At 33.0% G+C, this 22,611-nt stretch overlaps 4 protein-coding genes across 4 annotated transcripts; 3 read left to right on the plus strand and 1 right to left on the minus strand.

The window, feature by feature from the left end:
• Positions 1 to 105: 105 nt before the first annotated feature.
• On the plus strand, positions 106 to 3,169 carry LOC140057449 (uncharacterized). The gene is made up of 3 exons (XM_072103113.1): positions 106 to 122; positions 716 to 767; positions 1,039 to 3,169. Exon 3 carries the CDS (start codon positions 1,045 to 1,047, stop codon positions 1,933 to 1,935), a length of 891 nt encoding a protein of 296 aa, XP_071959214.1. The 5' UTR covers positions 106 to 122; positions 716 to 767; positions 1,039 to 1,044; the 3' UTR covers positions 1,936 to 3,169.
• A 740-nt stretch (positions 3,170 to 3,909) lies between these two features.
• On the plus strand, positions 3,910 to 13,787 carry LOC140056261 (phosphatidylinositol-3-phosphatase SAC1-like). Its single transcript, XM_072101570.1, has 18 exons — positions 3,910 to 4,105; positions 4,649 to 4,746; positions 5,202 to 5,279; positions 5,774 to 5,901; positions 6,231 to 6,380; positions 6,519 to 6,578; positions 6,883 to 6,916; positions 7,181 to 7,368; positions 7,503 to 7,589; positions 9,030 to 9,098; positions 9,196 to 9,275; positions 9,680 to 9,778; positions 10,412 to 10,550; positions 11,194 to 11,260; positions 11,374 to 11,540; positions 12,022 to 12,123; positions 12,473 to 12,533; positions 13,014 to 13,787. Exons 1-18 carry the CDS (start codon positions 4,080 to 4,082, stop codon positions 13,148 to 13,150), a joined length of 1,770 nt encoding a protein of 589 aa, XP_071957671.1. The 5' UTR covers positions 3,910 to 4,079; the 3' UTR covers positions 13,151 to 13,787.
• Positions 13,788 to 13,839: 52 nt separating this feature from the next.
• LOC140056260 (6-phosphogluconolactonase-like) lies at positions 13,840 to 15,360 on the minus strand. The gene is made up of 4 exons (XM_072101568.1): positions 14,987 to 15,360; positions 14,551 to 14,763; positions 14,324 to 14,464; positions 13,840 to 14,139 (listed from the first exon to the last, which is right to left on the minus strand). The coding sequence occupies exons 1-4, from the start codon at positions 15,245 to 15,247 to the stop codon at positions 14,020 to 14,022; spliced, it is 735 nt and encodes a 244-aa protein (XP_071957669.1). The 5' UTR covers positions 15,248 to 15,360; the 3' UTR covers positions 13,840 to 14,019.
• A 384-nt stretch (positions 15,361 to 15,744) lies between these two features.
• On the plus strand, positions 15,745 to 22,453 carry LOC140056400 (uncharacterized). The gene is made up of 11 exons (XM_072101764.1): positions 15,745 to 15,837; positions 16,357 to 16,593; positions 16,892 to 17,064; positions 17,682 to 17,783; positions 18,442 to 18,560; positions 18,683 to 18,859; positions 19,286 to 19,416; positions 19,740 to 19,798; positions 20,840 to 21,119; positions 21,348 to 21,591; positions 21,713 to 22,453. Exons 2-11 carry the CDS (start codon positions 16,363 to 16,365, stop codon positions 22,150 to 22,152), a joined length of 1,956 nt encoding a protein of 651 aa, XP_071957865.1. The 5' UTR covers positions 15,745 to 15,837; positions 16,357 to 16,362; the 3' UTR covers positions 22,153 to 22,453.
• Positions 22,454 to 22,611: the final 158 nt, after the last annotated feature.

Here is a 22,611-nt window from a genome sequence, read left to right on the forward strand (position 1 = left end):
AAGATCCCGGATGAAGGGACTTCCGCCCCACCACCGATCGTAGCTTCCTGGTTTTTTTCCAAGATGGCGGAGCACCATTACCGTGGAACAAAAATAACTAAAAAATCGGATTTTTGCTATTGGTTTCAACTTTTTAATTTATCCTTTGTTTATTTTTATATACATTTTACTATATACACTAGTTTAAAAGAAATAATACTGGATTCCTTTAACTTTAACATAATTACTGTTATTGCAATACAGTATTTTCACGCTGCTGCTCTAGCCCGCTACGTCACACGAGATGACTCATTAATTAGATGAAATCAAGCAGCAGTTATAGTACTACACTTTGACATTTTTGTTAAAATGGAAACTCCACTATAATTTATAGGTAGCAGCTGCATTTCTGGTATTTATGAGTCCCATGATAATACTGTATTTCGCTGTCAGATAATCATTGAATTATGATGAAGTGACCCCCAGACTTGACCTTAGCAATAAAATAAACTAAATTGAGTCTGTTTCATATCAAAGTTATTCACTTCTGTAACAAAATTCACATTATAGAAAGAGAAAAGAAACGTTTAATTATAATTCAAAAACCACATTGTCTGACAGACAATTGAAGTATTTTTTGCTTTTAATTACATTTTTTTCAGGTAAAATAACTATTAATATGTGACAATAAAATGACACATTCAAAAACAAATTTGAAATAAAAAATATTTTTCAGAGGAACAATATATCTTTAAAACTGTTACGTCAATAAGCGAGCAGCGTTTTTTGTAAGAAATATTTCTTGTTATTATTGTTTTCCCAGACTGATTAGATTAAATATTACAGTTAATTAAAAAAGCCCCCATATGCAAAATAGAATAAACCAGGAAGATCCAAATGTCGTAAAAATATTTTGATTGGCCAATTATGTGAAACTGCCCGATCGTCGGTAATTTACATTGTTTTGATTGGCTAATGATATTTGGCACTTCTTGTCGTTACACGCCCTATATAACACAGCGCGTAATTCATTTTTTTTATTATTGAACAATACTGTAGTACAAGATGGAGAAGTCAGTGTTACAAATTGCTGGTGAAGCTCATTTATTTTTGATCAGAAAGTTTGAAAAGCAAAACAACTTGAGTGAATTAAGCAAATACGAAATCATTCGTAGAATAGTAGCCTTGTCTGAATCGTACACCAATTCCTATGCTTTGGCAACGAGCCGGTCAGTTGATTTTAACGATATCAGATACCAAGCGGCTTATATGTTCCAATACTTCTCAGCACTTTGTCATTCTGTTGGATATGGACTTGATAGACTGTCAGAACCTTTATTTTGGCATAGCGATGGCGAAGAAGGAGATTTAAAATTAAATGTTTGCTCCATCGGAGGAGGTCCGGGAACCGATGTACTTGGGTTTTATATGTACTTGCAACGGATCCTACAAAACCGGAACATAGACCGAAAATTGGTTATCAACGCTAAAGTGATTGATAGATTTGATGGATGGCGACAAGCCTGGGATGCAATTAAAATGCAATTGGAACCTGAAGATCGGATCCATCTCGATTACATTCGACATGACTTAAACGAACCTGCAACTGAAGAGGTCGAATCATGTGTTGCTGAAGCGAATGTTATACTGATGTTTAAGTTTATAAGCGCTGTTACGGGAGTGCCAAATATGCAAGAAAAGCTGTCAAATATACTGCGTAATGCACCTCGGCACGCTTACTTAATTTTTGGAGACAACATAAGAGGAGGTAGTACGGAAATATTTTACCAAGTTGCCAAAGAAGCCGGATTTGAATTAATTAACGACTACGAAGAAGAACGTTTCGGTATTCCTGCAGGTGACGAGTATGTCATCCTTCATCAGCTGGAGGAACTGTACGACAGGAGATACCAGAACTGGCTAGGCATGCATTTTAAGTTTTTATACAAAAAATAACTTAGGTGTGACAGTCAAAAATACCATGATTTCTGTTGTATGAAATCTCTAGAAGAACAAATTGAATATTTTTTATTGGGAGGTTATCGATAAAGACAGACAGTTTGCTTATTTTCTTGTAAATACCTTGGTTAATTGAGAGTCTATTTGTTGCTGTGTGAGGATATCTAAAATGTGTTTCGCACGTGTCACGGAAACGATTGACTGGAGAAAAAAAAAATAGCCCTTTAATTACATATATATACCTCCAGTCAGAATGTCCATGATTTCTGCTGTATGAAATAGCCTGAGAGCAGATCAATTGTTTTCTCTAAACATTCTTGACAAAGAGTACAAAAGATACATTCTACTACGAACTGAATATGCACAGCAGTGCTGATTGCCTTTTGTTTGTTTCTTTGACTGATTCAGAAAATCCGTACGAGATGCGATTCTCTCCCTATTAACTGTTCTTCTTGCTCCGATTGCTGTGAGACCGGAAAGTCATTGTTATTTCCCTTTTCTCGTTCCTTCCTTCCAACGGCTGGAGGATGTGTACAGCAGGAGATACCAGAACTGGCTAAGCATGTACTTTACATTTTTATACAAAAAATAGCTTATTGTATCATAAGTTATCACATTGCCAACAAGCTTGGAATTAAGGAAAGTTGTTCAATGTATCCGAATAAAAACTTTGGAACAACATGAATTAGCAGATAGAACCAGAACCAAAACAAGAGAAATAATTTAAAAAGATTGGACAGAGTACCGTACAACATTGAAGTGAACACCAATTGTGTTGTAACATAGTACATTTTATTTATAAATTATTTATTACCAAATTGTCTTATAGTACGGTAGATATGAAAACCTTTTTTATACTAAACTATGATGACGATTATATTAAATAAAGTAACATACTGTTTTCCAAAATTTTTTGTGGATTATTATTGATGAAATCGAGATTCCAAACACAAAATTCCAATATTAATTCCTTATAAAATTTAAGTTTAAAAAACATATTTTATCTTAATTTGTTAAATATAATGCATTTTTATATTGTCAAGAATTTATTCAGGTGTTGATGTTTATACTGTAATAATACTAGCTAAGAAATTAATTAATCATAGTAAAAAATGACGAAAATCTTGTCGGCGAGCAGGGATGATACTCTATATATTTATTATTATATAGCTCACAATGTAACATTTTAAGTACAGTATCTCATTGTTATTTGAATGTGTTACAATAAAAACAAGAAAAAAACCCACTTATATCTAGTATACGTTTATATATCATATGGTTGTTTTAAAAAAAAAACGAGTGAGTAAGGGTTAGCACTAGAGCAGAGCGAGTGTCATACACAGAGTAGGAGTACTCCAGACCCAAAAGGAATGTCATATCCCCAGGGTATATTTCATAATTCATATTGTTTAATTTCCTGTTATTGTTATAATAATTAGTAAAGGTCATTCTTTGTTTGAGGGGTTAGCACTAAACTAACTGTTTCTAAAAAAAAAGTTGGTCACAAGTAAAGCGGCTTGTATGGCTGGTCAGAAAGACCATGATTTCTGTTGAAATGAAATCTCTAGAACAGATTGAATATTTTTTTATCGGGAGGTTCTCGATAAAGAGTATATTACTACGGGGAATAGTCATTGCCTCGGTATAGAAATTTTGCTTATTTTCTTGTAAATAGCTTGGTGAATAGAGGTCTATTTGTTGCTGTGTGAGGATATCATTGTATTTTGTATATTGTGTTTCGCACGTTTCATGGAAACGATTGACCGGAAAAAAACAATAGCGCTTTAATTACAACTACAGTATCAACCTCCAGTCAGAATTTCAATGATTTCTGCTGTATGAAATAGCCTGAGAGCAGATCAATTGTTTTTCTCTACAAATTCTTGACAAAGAGTAGGCCTACAGAAGATAAATTCTATCTACGAACTGGCTGAATAGGCAAAAAATAAATACAAACCACTGCAGCGCCATCATCGTCGTTGGTGCATGATTTTTCGAAGAGAGATCATCGAATGATGTGTGTGTGGAAGAAAATGATCGATTATCGGTGTGGTTCGGATGATACCAAAGTTTACTTTTTATTTTGAAGTGATTATAAGAAAGAAGTATAAACATTCGGTCACCAGCTGATATATCTGGACATGGCTGTCCACGAGAATTTAGTTCTGTAAGTCAGTACTTCTGTATGCAAACCATGCTAGGTCTATCGAACCTTGTTCTACACTAACTAACATAACATCCTAGCTAGGCCCCAGTCCAACCAGGCATTTATTATAGCCCGACTGGCAGTATATCGAGGTTTCTGATGCTGGTCAACTCGTACTTTATAATTGTATGATACAAAACAAAATTATGATATAGGCCTAGGCTAGGCCTTTTATTCAGGCTAATTATAATTATTAGATGCATTTATACTTCCCTAAACTTTGTCAAGAGTAAGACTAAGAAAATATACAAAAAAAATAATAAGATAATATAATTTTATATAGGCCTAAATATTTGTATTTAATTTTTAAAAATATATATAAATATTTAGAATAAGTAGAGGTCTAGGCTGCCTAGTAGTACTAAAGTAAGTAGGCCTAGGCCTAGTTAGTACATAGGCCTACTATAATTCATTTACTTGACCGAAGAACAATTGTAAGCTGATCCCACGTCAACAAATTATTAACGATGATTTGTGTCAGTCTTGTATTTTTTAACTTTTCAGGCATATTGGTGAAGACAAGTTTTACATTGAGGCCAGAGACCAAGGAACAAAAGAAGTGTTGGTTATTGACCGACTAAGTCAAGAAATTGTTCTAGAATGCAAGTATCTTCTCAATTCTAGCGACATAGTTGCCAGATAATTTTTCAAAAGTACCGACTATTCTTTATATTTCAGAAAAGAAGATTTTCATTAAGTTACAGGAGTGGAGTTGGTGGTTATGATGCTTGGCTACCAATGACGATGACAATTTAGAACTCCACTCCCAAAGACTTGTAATAAGACTTTGTTTATGTAGAGCATCTTATGTATGTTATACCACCTTTAAGAAGGATAGTGAATCCTTGGCAATTTGCCTAAATTAAATTAATTTAGTCATATATATTTTATTTACAATAATTTATTTCTTTATGTTATAATGATGAATTATTTATTTATTTAAAGATTTTTCTTAATTCTTTATTTTTTGTATGAAACCCATTTTGACTATTCCCTGATTATGTATGTTTATCTGCCTTATTTGCATTTAAATATTGATAATAACTTTGTTTTGTAGCTAGTGGAATTCAAATACCAACAGTAACTGCAGTCCAGCCAATATGTGGTGTAATAGGCACAATCAACCTGCTTGCCGGTAAATCTTTATCAATTAAATGAGCTATAGTAGACACTCCTATATTAAAGGGACACTTAACCATGAAACAAAATGGAGGCAATATTATGTTATTAACACTACAAGAATCCCTCTATTCAGGAGGCACTCCTATATTAAAGGGACACTTTCCCATAAAACAAAATGGAGGCAAGATTATCACTACAAGAATCCCTATATTCAGAAGGAACTCCTATATTAAAGGGACACTTTCACATGAAACAAAATGGAGGCAATATTATCACTACAAGAATCCCTCTATTCAGGGTACATTCCTCTTGGATTCCGAAAATGTCCCCTTAATTAGGGATTCTATTGTACAGTATGATGTGATGATCCACAAAATATGTTTTGAATGTCCTGACTTAAGCCTCTTTCACACTGGAAAGTTTTTCTGTTATTTTTTCTATCTATCATATTAGTCATTATATTATTATTACCATAATTCCTATTAATTTCATATCATTAATATATAGGTCATTATCTTGTAATTATAACAAAGAAAAGAAAAGTTGGAGAGATTAAAGGAGAAACTATTTGGAAGATTACTAGTACAGAGATAATTCCATATAGAAAGACGCTTCTACATTTATCAGAAATCCAGGTAATTCAATACTACAATAGAACCCCTATTACACAAATGATTCCATGAATAGAAGTTAGCCATAGTTTTAAAACATTCTGTATGTCCCTTTTCATATGCATCCAACAGCGAGCAACTCACCAATGGATGTATAAACAGGATGGATGAACTATTTTATAATATATCATGCATTTGAGGCTTGAAAATGGAGTTGACAAAAATTGGAAGGCAAGCATGTTAACCACCAAGCTACAGCTCCACCACCAATGTACACTACTTTGTCCCTTAATATGGCTGTCCCCTCAATATTGTTTTTAAGTTAATTTTTAATTATCTTTTTCTAATCATAGCAACGGCACAATAGAGTGTATGAGGGCATGATCCAGCAAGTGTTAGATATGAATTGTTACTACTTCTCGACGACCTATGACCTGACCCATACACTGCAAAGGCTGTACAACACTAGTCCAGAATTCTCACAAATGGCTCTCCACGAACGAGTAAGTTCCAGTACTATTTTTCAATCCTATTACATCTTATAAACCATAGTTGCATATTGTGTGGTAACATGAAGAAAAAAATAAAGGCAGGGAAATCCTAGAATATTGATTTAGTTTTATTTAACTATTGTCATCTAGGCTGATCAGAGATTTGTTTGGAACTGTCATTTACTTCGTGAGTTGAGTGCACAACCTGAGGTAAGTGGACATTTTAATTCATTCAATGATGAAATCAAGTTAATTTTATGTAAAAGGTATTAGAGATTTCTCCGCTGGTGTGCTTTGAATAGTAAGACCTGCTCTCTGTATCTGCAGTTAGCCTAATAACAATAATAATAACAATTCTTATATAGCGCATATAAGCAAGCTCTTATTGCGCTATTATTACCCCAGTCATTTTTTAGATCAACCACGTATGCAAACATACTCCTATAATAATGAGGCTAGCAGATACAAGCACATAATCAATAATGCAAAATTATTACTGGTTTTTTTTTTTCAGGTTTCAAGATTCATCCTGCCAGTGATGTGTGGCTGTATCCTTTTATTGATTTTAATATAAACTTTTTTAATTTGTCAAAAATATTTTATTAAATGTTTTAACTCCAACAGGCCTTGTTGTTTTGAGATGTGGAAGCGCGATAACTCACCTAACACACTCATAATATACCCTTGAGGTGTAGTGCGATTCGCAACCGACATATATAATAATAACATCATTTTTTTAAGGAGCACTCAAATTAAAACTTTGAATTGCAGTTTTCTTTTTAAAAATTGTTGATACTTGACAAAACCTTCAGTTGTAAGTGTAAAAGTTGGTCTGATTAACAGCAAACGCTTTGAGCATATATTGGTGTCACGCAGAAGTTGTTTCCGAGCTGGAACGCGATTTTACATGCGTGGTCTGGATGACCAAGGCCATGCAGCGAATTTTGTTGAGACGGAGCAAATAATACAGCATAGTGGTAACCTGGCCTCATTTGTTCAGGTAAGTTTGTGAAGACTATTTATATAATTTTACATTAGGTTAAATTTAGAAGACGTACTAAAGAGATCCACATTGTTAAGATTTAGTAAGTAAACATTTAATCTTTTAAATGTAAATGTTTTGTTTACTTATAGACACGTGGTTCAATCCCACTTTTCTGGACTCAACGTCCAAACATCAAATACAAGCCGACGCCACAAATCAGCAAAAGCCAAAACCATGTAAGTGTTTTTTTTTTTTTATTCAGTATATTACACAGAGGCGCCTTACAAGATGGAACCATCTTAGCTTCAAGGCGCCTCAGATAAACAAATACAACATTTTAAAACAACTAAAAGAAACATCAATTAAATCTTCCAGAATTAACAAGAAATTGTTGTACATAATAAAATAATAAAGCATTTTCACAATTCGAAAGAAGATTGGAACCAAAAATAAAAATTTCACTTAAAAATGTAAAATTAAATGTTAAAGAAAAATCCTTGGCTAAGATATCCTCAATAATTGAGTTAGCGCTTACAAGTAGAATATCTCTTTGTGTATTATAATTAGGGCAGTAACATAAGAAATGAAGCGGATTTTCAACATTAAAGCCACAAGTACAATTTGGATTGTCCCGAAGTCCATGTAAGAATAAATGCGAATTGAGACAGCTGAAACCAAGTCGGATTCTAGTGTGAATTTGGTTAATCTTCTTATCACCTGTATCATAATAAGAACGTTTTTTTGTTTCAAACAAATTGGATTTCAGTAGCAATTTTTTAAACTCAACAAGAAATGAGGAATTTTTTATTTCATTATTTAACTCATTCCAATGTGTTATAATAGATGGGACAAAAGATAAACGATATGATGTGGTCTTACAAAATGGAATTATTATATTTCGGATGTTACGCAAGTTATAAACTTCAATATTGTCAGAAAAATTAAATAAGGAGTAAAGATACACTGGTGTTAACTTATGAATAATTTTAAAAAACAGTATTAGGTTAAGAAATTGTCTATGTTTTTCCAATGATAACCAGCCTAATTCTTGTCTTAATGCATTATGACTTGTATGTTTCCACGCACCAGTACATATTCTACCTGCAGAAATCTGGATATTTTCTAGTTCATCACTTAATTTATCTGGGATATTACACCAAACAGGAGCTGCATATTCCATTAATGGTCTAACGTGTGATATGTAAATGTGACAGAGAGCCTGTCGAGGTAGAATATGTTTGACACGACGTAGCATATTTAAAGATAAAGACGCTTTGTTAATTACAGATTGGATATGGGAATCCCACTTGAGTTTTGCATTAAGCATTACACCAAGATGCCTATGATCATTTACAAATTGTAGATTTACATTATTGAAATTTAAACTAACATAGTTATCTAAATGTTTACGTGTAAACAGTATAGCTTTCGTTTTGTTAGCATTGAATGTTACTTTCCATTTTTTTGCCCAATTATAAATGACATTAAGATCACCATTTAATTTTTGTTCTGAAAATGTAAGTGTTACTGTATAAAAAATCACACAATAATTAATGCCATGCTTTTATAAAGTCACCTGATTTCCAAGTTGGGACCTGTGAATCAGTCATTTGAAAGATAGCAAAAGTAAAAAATGTAATACAATATTAATATTTATTTGAACTTTGACATTGCAGCTGGATGCGTTTCATCGTCATATTGACAGCTTGGTTGTCAGCTATGGCATGCATGTGCTTATTAATTTGGTAAGTAAAAAAAATGATGCCTCTGGCATGTGTTATGATAAATACTATACCTTGCCAAAAGAAGTGCATTTTTTAATTGTTTAAAACATTTTTACAGATTGACCATAAAGGTGCTGAGAAATTGCTGGAGGACAGATTTGCAAAGACTGTGTATGATTCTAAAAATGAGCAGATTAGGTAATTACGCCATAATGCACTTACATAAAAGCCCTAAAGGCTTTTTCTTACGTTTGCTAACAAGGGCCTATAAGGGCGTGTGGCTCAGTGTGTCGGACGTTCGACTACTGATCGTGAGGTCAAGGTTCAAATCCAACTCTTGCTGCATTGCTTGTATCCTTAGGCAAGATACTTTACTTACGTTTGTCTTTCTCCACCCAGATGTATAAATGGGTACCTGGTTAGATCAAGACAAAACTTTGCGCTGATTACTAGCTGCATTATGGGAGTATGTTTCCATACGCGTTTGATTTGGGAAATAATGTTCAGCGCTTTAGTTTCACAACATTAGGCGCTATATAAATCCAGGATTTTATTATTATATATCAAATGTGTATTATGCTAATGAAGGATTTAATTGACAGGTACGAGTCATTTGATTTCCATCATGAATGTCGTAAAATGCAGTGGCACCGTCTGTCCATCTTGACTGAAAAGCTATCTAAAGAACAAGAACAGTTTGGGCAAGTTGAATTTTATATAAAAGAAATACACTTTATTTTCAATAATTTCAATAATATTCATATTTAATGTGGTGTGGGTCAAACAAGTCTTTTTTTTTGTTGACCATATTTACTGAGGGTGTTCCATCCAGCGATTGCTGATCATTAGGGACCCTCAGAGGTTCACAAGATATACACAAGATGCTCTACATAAACAAAGTCTTTAGGAGTGGAGTGGTAATTTTGTCCTTAGAAAAAAATCCTGACATGTGACGAGACTTGTAGCCAAGCATCATAATCACCAAGCCACAACCCCACTCTAACTTTCTGACTTATATGACCCTCCCTCTACATGATTACTTCATTGTATTTATTATCCTGTATTGTATTGTGGAAATTGAATTGAATATATAAAATTTGAGTAATAAAATGCAATGTTAAATTTTGTGACTTTTGAAGACCAATTGGTCACCACTGAGTTTATGTAGTCCATCTGCTAATACATAGTATTATTTTATAAAACAGACATAGAAGAAATTCTAAACCATTAATTAACCATTAATTAATTAAAGCATACAATCTGTACGAGTAAAAGCCTGTTTACAAGATTATTTTATGTTTGTAGTTTGATTTCAAATTTGATTTTTATTATAGTTATTTCATGGTGTCATCAAGCAATGAATTGTTAAAACATCAAATTGGTGTATTTAGGACAAATTGTATTGACTGTCTGGACAGGACTAACGTGGTACAGAGTCTGCTGGCTAGGCGCTCTCTATATGAACAGATGCAGGTTTGTTAAAATTGTTATATACACTCAATACAGAACAAGGTTGAGCTAATGGTTTGTCTTCGTCGTTGTAAGCTCCCCAATCAACATATTGATTATTAATGAACTACTTTAAGTAGTGGCTGTGTGTGACTGGCTGTGTGAACTAGTACACAGGGGTACCCCCTACTAGTCTTGATGTAAGATGTACTGGGTTCTTCACTCAAGCATTTTGCATACACTGGACTTACGGTTTAGTCCTTATCCGAGAAGACATGTTCTACCACCAGAACCATGGAGCGAGTGAGCCTCGAACCCTTGCCGATATTATGGCTACGTATTACGGTTCCACTGTCTTAACCGCTTGGCCACTCACTCACTTATAGTCCCATGCTGTTCTACCTATCAGAGACAAATACATAGCTTCAAATTCAATACAAATTCATTCTTGTAAATCAAATGATTTTGCATTCAAATGACTGCGGTCTAATGTTGCATCAGAATCAATGTCAATGCAACAGAGTTAACGACACACAGGTGTACAGAGAGTTGAATAATTTCACAAACAGTTGCATCAGTTTTAACTCGGATGTGAGTGCTGTAGTGCATGTGAACTCACCTCTGTCTGCTTTTTTAAAATAACTGCTATTTAATGAATTCTGTTTAGTTTTTTGGAATATTGAAACCGGGTGAGAGAATAGAAGAACATCAGTTTGATAGTTCATTTAATAATGGTAAGTAAAAATGTTTTTCATTGTTATCAATATGTATATGTTTATAACAAACTTACTTAAAGCATGCAGCAGTCACTAGCTAGGCTTAGACTAATGTTTTTTTTTATTGATAGTTTGGGCTGATAATGCGGATGAATGCTCCAAACAGTATGCAGGCACTGGTGCCCTTAAGACAGACTTCACACGTACTGGCAAAAGGACCAAGTTTGGCCTCCTCAAAGATGGTTTCAACTCTGCTGTTCGGTATTATAAAAATAACTTCTCCGATGGAACTAGGCAGGTTAGTATATTCAACATTCTAATAAAGCTTAATTACTTAATACTTTAAAAAAATTATATATTTAATTTTCAAACTAATTCACTTATTACTTGGAAAAACAGGATTTTGCTAAGTATAGTACTTGCTTTGTTTGTTAGCACGATAGCGTCCACAATTTTTAAGTTATCATCCTGAATGTTTGGGAGTTAATAGGTACTTACAGATTTTCAGGAAAATTGATATATTGGTTACGTCACAAAAGCTTATATTAAAATCTACATCGTCCATATAAGGTATTCAATAGCTCAGCCTCTAAATACAGTAACCAGCAGCTTTTTATCAACTCTGTTTTTGCCCCTCGAATCGACTGACTCTAAAAATAATAAGGACTTAACATCCCAACCAGTTCTCATCCAGGGCACTCATAATATAGTTTTCCCTTATATATTTTGCCAAGTACTTTACTCAGTTTCTGAGTGTTTTTGTTTGTTGATTATTATAGGATGCAATAGATCTGTTTCTTGGTAACTATATTGTAGAAGACAATGAGGGAATCACATTTCCATCACCCTTAGAACAACAGAGGGATGTCAAGTATCTCCTGGTAAGTGCTGCTAAAATTTTATTCTATTACCGGACACCATTGGGCTGGCCTAATATCTCTCTGGTTTTCTGGAAAGTCTGGTATTCAGAATGTGTTTTTAATTGTAAAAGTGAATTTTGGACCATTTTTTACCTCAAGAAAAGTCTGGTTTTTTGTTTTTAGAGGGTATTAGGAGAGTTAGACTATGTATGTATTTAATGTCAAGGTTTTAAAAACTGCTATTAAAACAGGCATCACTTTTGTGAGTTAGTGATGTGCAATTTATATGTATTTTATATATAATTCTAAATTTTATTTTATATTTATGTATTATCTTGCTAGAGTTATTGATATGGTTGTTTTTTTTTAGCTACCCCTTATATGTGTCATTGCATTCAGTATGACGCTGATAAGTGTTCTTATGCCTCCAGGTATGTTTTATTCTGTCTTATTGCAGACATTCTGCTAAAAATGATTTTTGAATATACTTAATATTTAATATGGAATCGATGAAATTTTATCTGACAATTAGCGCCTATCTGACAAAAATTTTATTTTATTTTTTATTTTATTTCATCATCACCCTACAGTGACCAAACGTCACCATTAACAGGGTTGAAAGTCGTAAAATATAACATATTATATACAAGCAAAAATCAATAGATAACAAGACAACATTTAAATATTACTGACATTAGACAAAACCTTGTGACGGAAACAAGCAAGGGAATCAAAAAAAATATCAACAGATCCATCAATTTTACACAAAATTACCTAACGCATACGCATATAAATTAACATAACATCATCGCAAACCGGTATAGGCCGCAAGACCGCTTTAAATAGCTCTGTTATCAGGGTGTATCGTTGCAAAATGTGATATTGCAATGTACTAATTTATTTTCTTGTAGCCGAGACCTTTCTGGCAATCTCGTACTTTCTATTCTGGTTGATAGCTACTACTTTGACCTTTGGCCTCATCTACATATTTGGACTTGAGTATGTAGATGCACCTCGACTGTGTCAGAGTAAGATAAAGGTTGACTAAGAAAAAAAATGTGATTTCTATAAACTGAACTATCTGCTGCTAACGTTAGTTATTAATGGTAGGAGGTATTTAGTAGAATCAAACAGGCATTAGTTTAATAAACATAATCAAGTGATAATTTAGGCTACAAAAATACCCAAGTAGGTTCGCAATAAATCATGGAGTTAAATTCAGTATCATAAAAAAAATGTATTCTTAGTAGATATTTTAACGCTTCATTTAGGGACCATTAAATATGATTTATTATAGATGATAATTAACTTTTATGACTTATTTTCCATTTATTATGTATAGTTACTCCTTGGTTATATCGCCTTAAAATTAGTTGCTTGAAAACGAATTAACAAATAATCTTGATATAGGACCAACGTAAATCAAACCAATTTTAAACAACCAAACTTATTGTAAATTTATGCAATTAAAAAATGTTTAGTTTAAACTTTATATTATTGAAGCATTATTATTATCAATAATCTTTGTAATTTATCAATTATGAGGAATAGAAATATGCCTGTAAATTTGTAAAAAAATTAACTTGATCAATTTATATCATACATTTGTGAATTTAGAAATATAATTTATGTTATACTCTTTTTATTATCTATCTAAATATTAATCTAAACAATTTTACAACATTCAATAATGCTATAGCACAGTTGCAATCATTTAGATAGATTTCATTTACTAAAATCGGCGATTAAATTAAATTAAAAAAACAAATAATAAAGTTGTTTCCGTGTTTTTTTTAATTTCAAAATTATTTCAAACCCAAGTTATATTAACTTTCCACCATTAATATCGTTTTGCCTATAAAATTGTATGAGTTTTAAATAATACCATTTTGTTTGCTTTTTATATAATTTTCGTATCTAATATTTTGCCTTTAACTGTGTTGCAGCGGCTTTGTCTAGAAACCAATGAACCAGTCCATTTGTGAGTTGTACCCTGGCCGCTGGTAAGGGCTCACATTCATTTCCCTCCAATACTCTCTGTAATAAATATAAAACAGATTAATTTATTTAAAGAAGTATGTTTGAAACAGCGTTAATAATTACGGGTATGGATATTAATGGCGTTAATATTTAATACAGTAAAATTAGTGCTTTGTTTTTCCCGCGATAACAATTCAAATTTTTAATTGTCTCGGATATTTTGTACGATTTAAATACATACCGCCAACATCTCCGCTTTGCTGGCACCCATTGAAATAAAGAGGGCGCTCTTTGCTACGTTAATGACTGGGAATGTTAAAGTTACTCTGCAAGGTGGTGGTTTAGGAGAATCACGGATTGGTGCTACAGTCAAACTTGTTTCCTGAAAAAATGAATTAGAAATTGCATTCCTGAACAATATTGATGTATTAACTGTAAACCTGTCGTATTATGAAGTGCCGTACTTACGTCTAGAAGTTTGTGACCTGGAAACAGTGAGCATGTGTGGCCATCTGGTCCCATTCCCAATATAAGCAAATCAAAGACTGGTAGTCCGGATTCACCTTTTTGTATAGCATCGATTTTCTTGGCATAATCTTTTGCTACATCTTCTAAAGGTAGAGATGGGTCAATTGCATACAGTTGCGACTCTGGTAAACTAACCTTGCCAAGGAGATTTTCCTAAAAAGATAAGAGACGTCTAATTTTAATTAAACCAAATTTAATTGTAGCTGTATTAGAGTGAACTTTGTGGGTGTGACAAAGTTGAGGAAAGCTACGAATGCATTACATGTGAAGTGTAAGGACATTTAATATCTGAGCATTGCATGTAAACAACAACAATAATTAACATACATGTGCAAGTAAGTAATTTATTTATTTGATAAATGTGTTAACGCAGTACCTTATAGAATTTGTATGTGCTATCTGCATTGTCAAAGTCTACAACTCGTTCGTCACAGAAGTATATATGCCATTTGTCCCACTGCAAGTCACCAATAGTTGAAAGACCATTACAGAAGATTTTAGCAGCACTACCCCCTGACACTCCAATACAAAATTTCCCCTTCTCCTGCACAGCGTTTCTACTAAGTTCTGCAATAAAACTGCAAACAGCAGAAGGTACTTCACTATCTTCTAATATGTGAACTTTCTTAGAAGCCATAATTAGTACATGGAGTGTATACTACCGGCACAAATATTAAGTACTGTAAAACAAATACAGTAAATAAGTAATCTGGGAAATAATAATGAGATACAAAACCGGTTTGTTATTGTTTTGCTTCCTGGTCAGACCACGCCCCCAACGATACATATTTAGCGCGTAACATTGGGGGAGACATTCTATGACAACCAGCCTAATTACACCTTTTCTTACTACGCATAACTCCGCAAAACTACCAACATTTGTCTTCAAAATGTTAAACATTCCTATTTAATTTTGATTGACGTGTTGGAAAAAATTAAATTAGGTGTATTTTTTCAAATAAATTATATTACTTTGTAATATTAAAATAGGAAATTATATGAATTCACAGGAACTATTTTGTAATCTCAACACGCGCGCGTATATCTTTATCACCTAGGAGCAAAACATAAATAAATGAAAAGAAAACCACTCGGGCATCACATATCATTTATAGGATAGTTTTCGTTGGGTGTGCTTGTTATCAAAACAAACAATTCAACTCTATACAGTATCAATATACCTTTTAATTATTCATCTATTTATAACATAATGTTTTTACAACTCATGTAAGTATAAATCTGTGATGTTTTTGTTTTTAAAGTAAATTCCTTCTACTGAATTTTTTAGACTTCTTTTCGGTACTAAAAAAAAGGACAGAGAGGAGATGTGCTAACTTGCCATCCACAGCCAAACTGCATGGACCACAAATTTGAGGCCTTTAGCTAGGCTTACACTAGGTAGAGCATAGATAGACAGCTCTGACACTTAGGGCCAATACCTAGCCTGGCTAGGCCTACTTCAGAAACCGTTTAAGATCACTGTCAGGCATAATACTGTAATCATATAAATATATTTTGATTTTTAATATTTGTTTTGCCTACCTAGCCTAGGCCTAGCTAGTAGGAGGAGGAGGCCTATGACTATGTATGAATATGATGTATTGTGTGACCAGGCCTAGGCCTACTCCTCTACTGTCTGTGTACCCTAGTCTAGACATATATAGGCCTAGGCTAGGTCTATACTTTTGTTAGTTAAGTCAACCTACAATACAGTACACATTAATAAATATTCTTGATTTATTTCAGACAAATATGAATTGTAAGAAGAAGAACACTGAAGAAAACAAGGAATCTGGTAGCGCAACCGATGCAGCAGCAAAGAAGAAGGCTGCTTACAGGTCAAAGCCACGAGTTAACGGCTTGAGTCTGCCTCTGCATCCGCTGCAATTTGTCGCCTGGTTCTTTCTAATATTTTTCAATGTCGTTTATCACTTTATAGTTGTACCTGTTCTTCCATATCACTGGCAACCTGCTGGACATATTGTATCCTTCGAAAATTATCATTTGTTGGCCTAGACAATACAGTAGTTTTTATATTATAATGTTGGTTTTTTTTTTTTTTTTATTATTTTTATTCATTTTTTTCAAAAGTTATAATTTTTTTAAAATTTATAATATATTCTTTCAAATTGTATGTTACTATGTATAGTATGGCTGTTCTTTTGTTACTATTCTCAGGTGTATTTTTTTTGTAATAATTTGAATATACCGTAACTGAACCTAGTTCTTTTTTATTTATAATATCTGTACATTTATTCTACCTTGACTAAGACTGAATTAGATTCCTGGAGTTATCATAAGCTTCCATATAGTAATACACATTGTGTGTGTAACACTTGATCCAGCTGATCCAAATGTACGTAAAAAGAAAACGCAACATGTCAAAACATTTGACAGGAGTGAACACAGACACGTCATTGAGAATTGCCGCTGTTATCTCTGCGAAGTCCCTGTGTAAGTATAGATTAACAATTTTTATGTAGGAGGAAGAAAAAAAAAGTATGGGCGATCTGCTTATTCTTTGTCTTTTTTTAGCCTATATTATGGGCCGATCCAGAGGGGGCCAAACATTTTTACGCCCCCACCCCCTCACCCTCCTATTTCAAAATCCTGGATCCGCCACTGAATATCGTGCCACCAATTGGTGCCAGTTGTTCCTGTCGTTTCCATAAATCTTAGCCATACTGTTGTACCGGTCTGCCTGACGAGCTCATCCCTCCATCTCAAATGATGTTTACCCCTCTTTCTTTTCCCTTATAATGGTTGCCACTCTGATGTCCATTCTACCAACGTGTATCCTTGGATGCCTTGCCCACCTCCATTTCGTATATTTTTCTGTTTAATAATCTTAGTTTATTCTCTTGGTGGTTAATTCTCACTGCTTAACTTCCAATCCTAAAGTCCCTGGTTCAATCCTGACCTAGGGCTCATAACTATCTACTCCACTTAGTCCTAGCCTCAACATCTTGTAGAAAAAATATTTTGTTTATTATTTATAAATATACTATAATATATATATATTTTCATAGTACAGTGAATCTATAAATAACTTGTTTTAACATTTTTTATAGAGGTACTAAATCGAAACACTGTTCTGTTTGTAACAAGTGTGTGTCTGACTTCGATCATCATTGCAAGTGGCTCAACAACTGTGTGGGTGAACGAAACTACAGGTAGGCAGTCTGACCCTGATTGTAATGAATGTTTGTTGGTATTAATAATGGTTCCTTCCAATTTCCGTATACATTACTCAATGTTGGTTTGTGGGTAATTAATAATGGTTCCTTCCAATTTCCGTATACATTACTCAATGTTGGTTTGTGGGTAATTAATAATGGTTCCTTCCAATTTCCGTATACATTACTCAATGTTGGTTTGTGGGTAATTAATAATGGTTCCTTCCAATTTCCGTATACATTACTCAATGTTGGTTTGTGGGTAATTAATAATGGTTCCTTCCAATTTCCGTATACATTACTCAATGTTGGTTTGTGGGTATTTAATAATGGTTCCTTCCAATTTCCGTATACATTACTCAATGTTGGTTTGTGGGTAATTAATAATGGTTCCTTCCAATTATGCTTTAATCTTAATGGTGTCTAAATTTATTTGAAATTACCCTTGTTTTATTTTAACATGAATCTTGATTTTTATACCAACTCCGATTTAATTCCATCGATTTGAGCAATCATTAAACCCTTTCTAGTATCCCTTTACACGCTCACCATGTGCCATGGGTGTTGACTATACTCATAGCATCTTTGGTCATACTGTACTGGTGATAAATGTATAAAATTAATGTTTAATGAATGTATATTACTTACTTTCTAGGCTATTTATCATGTGTCTGGCATCCGCCTTGGTGACCTGTTTCATTGTATTATGTGTCTGCCTCTACGTTGGAGTGGCATACTGGGTTAATCCAAAACTACTTCACCCAGACGCTTTAGGTAAAGTAATCAATTTCATCATCAAAAGTTCACTGTATGTACAGGGAACCAACAGTCTTATAGCCCTCTTAATTGTTATTTATTTGTATAAATTAATTGTTTTATTTTTCTACTTTCTTCAGATGACGATAGCATCGCAATGTCTTCCACTGTTACTCCTAATTACCATGATGGCTTTGAAATGTTTGGACATTCTGTTACTGGCACTGCATTTTTTGTCCTCATATGCATCATGGTTGCATTATTAATACTTACTGTTTGTCTGTTAGGCCATCTATTGGGCTTCCACATCTACCTCAGTAAGTTTAAAAAATAAATTATTATTTATTATCTTTAAAACTATACATACTTTTATAGATTCTTTTTTTTCATTGGCATCAACATCTAAATAAATTGAGATTTGATTATAAATTATGAAAATCAAACCAGGTACTCATTTTATGAATATAATTGTTATTATTTTCATTAATAAAAGTAATTTATTGCCTAAAATATTCTTTTATATTCTAAATGGTAAGAAATGTACAACTTTGTACCACTTTCCTTAAAAGAAAAACCCCATTGTTTGTTCAATGCATTGTACAGTAAGTTCTGTACGGGACCTTCTTCTGCCTTACTAAATAGAATATTGTGTTTTATGTTTACATAGTTTAAAGATGATGCTGCAGTAAGGCCAATATTTACATACTTGGCTTATATTTATAATTTCTGTTATCGTTTGTTAGTTTCAAGAAAGCTAAGTACCTATGAATACATTATACTCAAACGGGAGCTTAAGATCAAGAAACAAATGGACATAGAGTCACAGGGTCAATCAGTGCAAGAAGAAGAAAGTCCAAAGATAAAAAAACAAAAAGTAAGGTTATATTCAATTAGGTTATTCCTAAATTTAAGAGAAAAAAATATACATAAAATGGCAAAAAAGAAAAGAAGACCCTGAAAAATGTACATAAAAAATGTGCAAAAATAATACTTATTTATAGTATTAACGTTGTTAACATAAATACACTTTTGCAATTGGGCGGATACTGCACTGATTAAGGCTAACTTTATAAAATAGACTAACAATACAAACTTGACAAGAGCCAATGGACCATTTCAGATAACTTTAAATTTTGAAGAATTATTAAAAATTATTATTATGTATAATTGTCGAAATGTAATTTTAATATTTTACAGAAAAATAAAGTTTCACCAGTTAATGATGATGAAGAACTCGAAATGGAAACAAAATCAAAGTGAGTACTACATGTATGTAGTGTGTAGGATTTCCAAAAAATTCCATGGATTAAATCCATCATTTCATCTTTATGTTCTTTATTTAATAATCCAGTTGTTTCTTTAATAATATTCTTCTCACACATACTGTACTGACTAGAACTATTGTAGTTTAGTTTTGTAATTCATTTGTAAGAACAGTTTGCTATGTAATTCATTTTCTAATGTTATACTTATGCATGTACGTAATAAATTGAATAGGAAACAATACAAATAGTGATAGAATAAGCAGCGTAGTTTGAACAGTTCTGGATTTAGCTCATTATATATAGAAATTTAGTTTGTCATCAAATATCCCTCTCATGGTGCCTAACAAATGGAGTTTACACACACCAGAGCATCAACACCAGAGCATCAACACCAGAGCATCAACACCAGAGCATCAACACCAGAGCATCAACACCAGAGCATCAACACCAGAGCATCAACACCAGAGCATCAACACTGACATTTTGTATGGTGTGCGTCCCGGTGTGTGTAAACGCTAGCATTTAACTAGGCGATGTGAAATAGGGTATAACCATAACGCTGCTCCAAATTTCGATTAGCTTTATAGTACTTGCATGAGTAGATTTTGTTTATCATTTTTATGTTACTTACGTCGCTCTTTTTGTTTAGATTCTGTAGTACCAAACTCTCATTTGGTTTACCTACTGTCAACATCTGAAATCATCTTAAAAAATGCTTTGCTATATGTTTCGTTGTACTTTATAATAGGTAGTTCATTGTTTTGTTTTATTAATTATTGTAATTATTGTAATGGCAATAACTGCCACATTTATAATCGTCATTTTAAACGCTATTTGTCGTTAGACAGTGCATGTATCAGTTGTGTCACCATTCTACCTTTATTGGCAAGCATGTATATATAATAGTGACATGAATTTGAAATTGAGGGTCTAAAAATAGTGAAATTAAGATCTGAACTTACACTAGTGTCCTATCTTTTTCTGATGGCATTTTATTTTTCAGTACATTTGTTTTTTGTGGTTTTTTTTTAGGAATAAACTAAATAATTTTAAAAACAATTCAGAAAATGATTTAATGGAACATCCTGATCTTCTTCCTCCCAACACAAGTGAAGTAATAATACATAACAATAATAATGAAGCAACTAAACTACGAAAACAAAGTGACAAAAAGGACAAATTAATGGACAGTAAAACATCAGACTACAAGAATAGTGTGACTTATGACAATTCAACCAACAGCGCAACATCAAACAGCAAACGTAGTGAGACAAGTGACAAATCTATGTCTAAACGCAACAGGAAAAAAAAGGTTAGTACTGTAATTATTTTTAATAATAATACATTACACATTTCCAGTAGCAGAAAACGTTTACTAACATTACTGTATCTGTGAATTAATAGTATGCATTTATGTAATAGGCCTATATATTTCTTTTTCATACAAAATTATGTTTACAATCTGAAAATATTATTACAAATTTTACCCATAGCAATTATAATATAATTGCAATAACAATTATTATTTTAATAATTTCAGAGAAAATTCCTCCCAAAAAACAGAGTGCAGACAGATAACGATTCAGATATCTTATATCCATCCGCACAATTTTTACCATTGCAACCGCAGTTGTTACCACCGCAACCACAGTTTTCAGTGGAGCAGCATTATATTTCGCCAGTAGGCTTATCACAAAGTCTTCCAGAAACGTACTTAGAGCAGCATATTGTGCAAAGGTTTCCAGCAAACGCAATGCACAGGCAAATACCATTACATGTACCAGGTAAGAGAATCACTCCAATATAATTTAAAACTTGTCAGTAACGGTATATTTTTTAACTATTTGCTGTCTTTTTATACTTTGCACTATCATCATATTTTCTATTAATTTTTAATTTTCCCAGTGACAAGAAAAAATTCTGCTGTACATTCTACGCATTTTCCAATGACAATCTCCAGGCCACTTCATGCCAGCAACATTAACATAACACCTGTAGGTCCAGCGGCAGACTATGACTCGGACACAGCCGAGTCCCTGCATGAAATACCGTTGGAGAACTCGAGTGGCCTAGCAAACTCATTTGACTCGGCCAGCTATGCAAATGTATGGCAAAACCAACAGAACTTTAGCTATTCATGGAATAATGGGTATAATAACCCAGGATATCAGAACAATGTGGATCCGTTTTTATACGGTCAAATGAACCAAAGCAAGTACTACAGACATTTACCGACTAAATCACGTCCAGTAGTGCCAGCTTTAGATCTTGGCAGCCTTACCAGAACAACTCATTACAACTCGAATCATTCGTCGTCGTCAAGACATGGAGATACTAGTTTCTAAAAGAAGCTTAACGACAAAAAGCTAATTGTGCAATAATGGTATTTGACTCCTTGGTGAATGGTTGCCACCCGTGTGACACAGTACCAGAACAATGGATACGTAACCCTCCAGATGTAAACAACTTTTTAATACTACATGTTTTTATATATGAATATTTTAATACAGAAAAAACTTTTTATATATTTTTTATGTGCAATTTAAGCTATTGATATATTTGGTGCTAAACTATTATATGAAATGAGTGCCAATATTTTTGATACAAATATATACTTTATCAATGAAAGGCTGATATCAGCTAAATTATTACATAATTTGTCTAGAACTTGTTTTATTTGATGTTTAAAATGTTAGTTATGTCAAAATGGGAAATTTGTGAAAATGGAAAAATTTCTACCCTTTTACTTTTTAATAAAAAGATGAAGAAGGACATTTTCAAAAAAATTTATCATAAATGGTTAC

This window comes from Antedon mediterranea, chromosome 8, assembly GCF_964355755.1.
Source record: "Antedon mediterranea chromosome 8, ecAntMedi1.1, whole genome shotgun sequence".
Lineage (NCBI taxonomy): Eukaryota > Metazoa > Echinodermata > Crinoidea > Comatulida > Antedonidae > Antedon > Antedon mediterranea.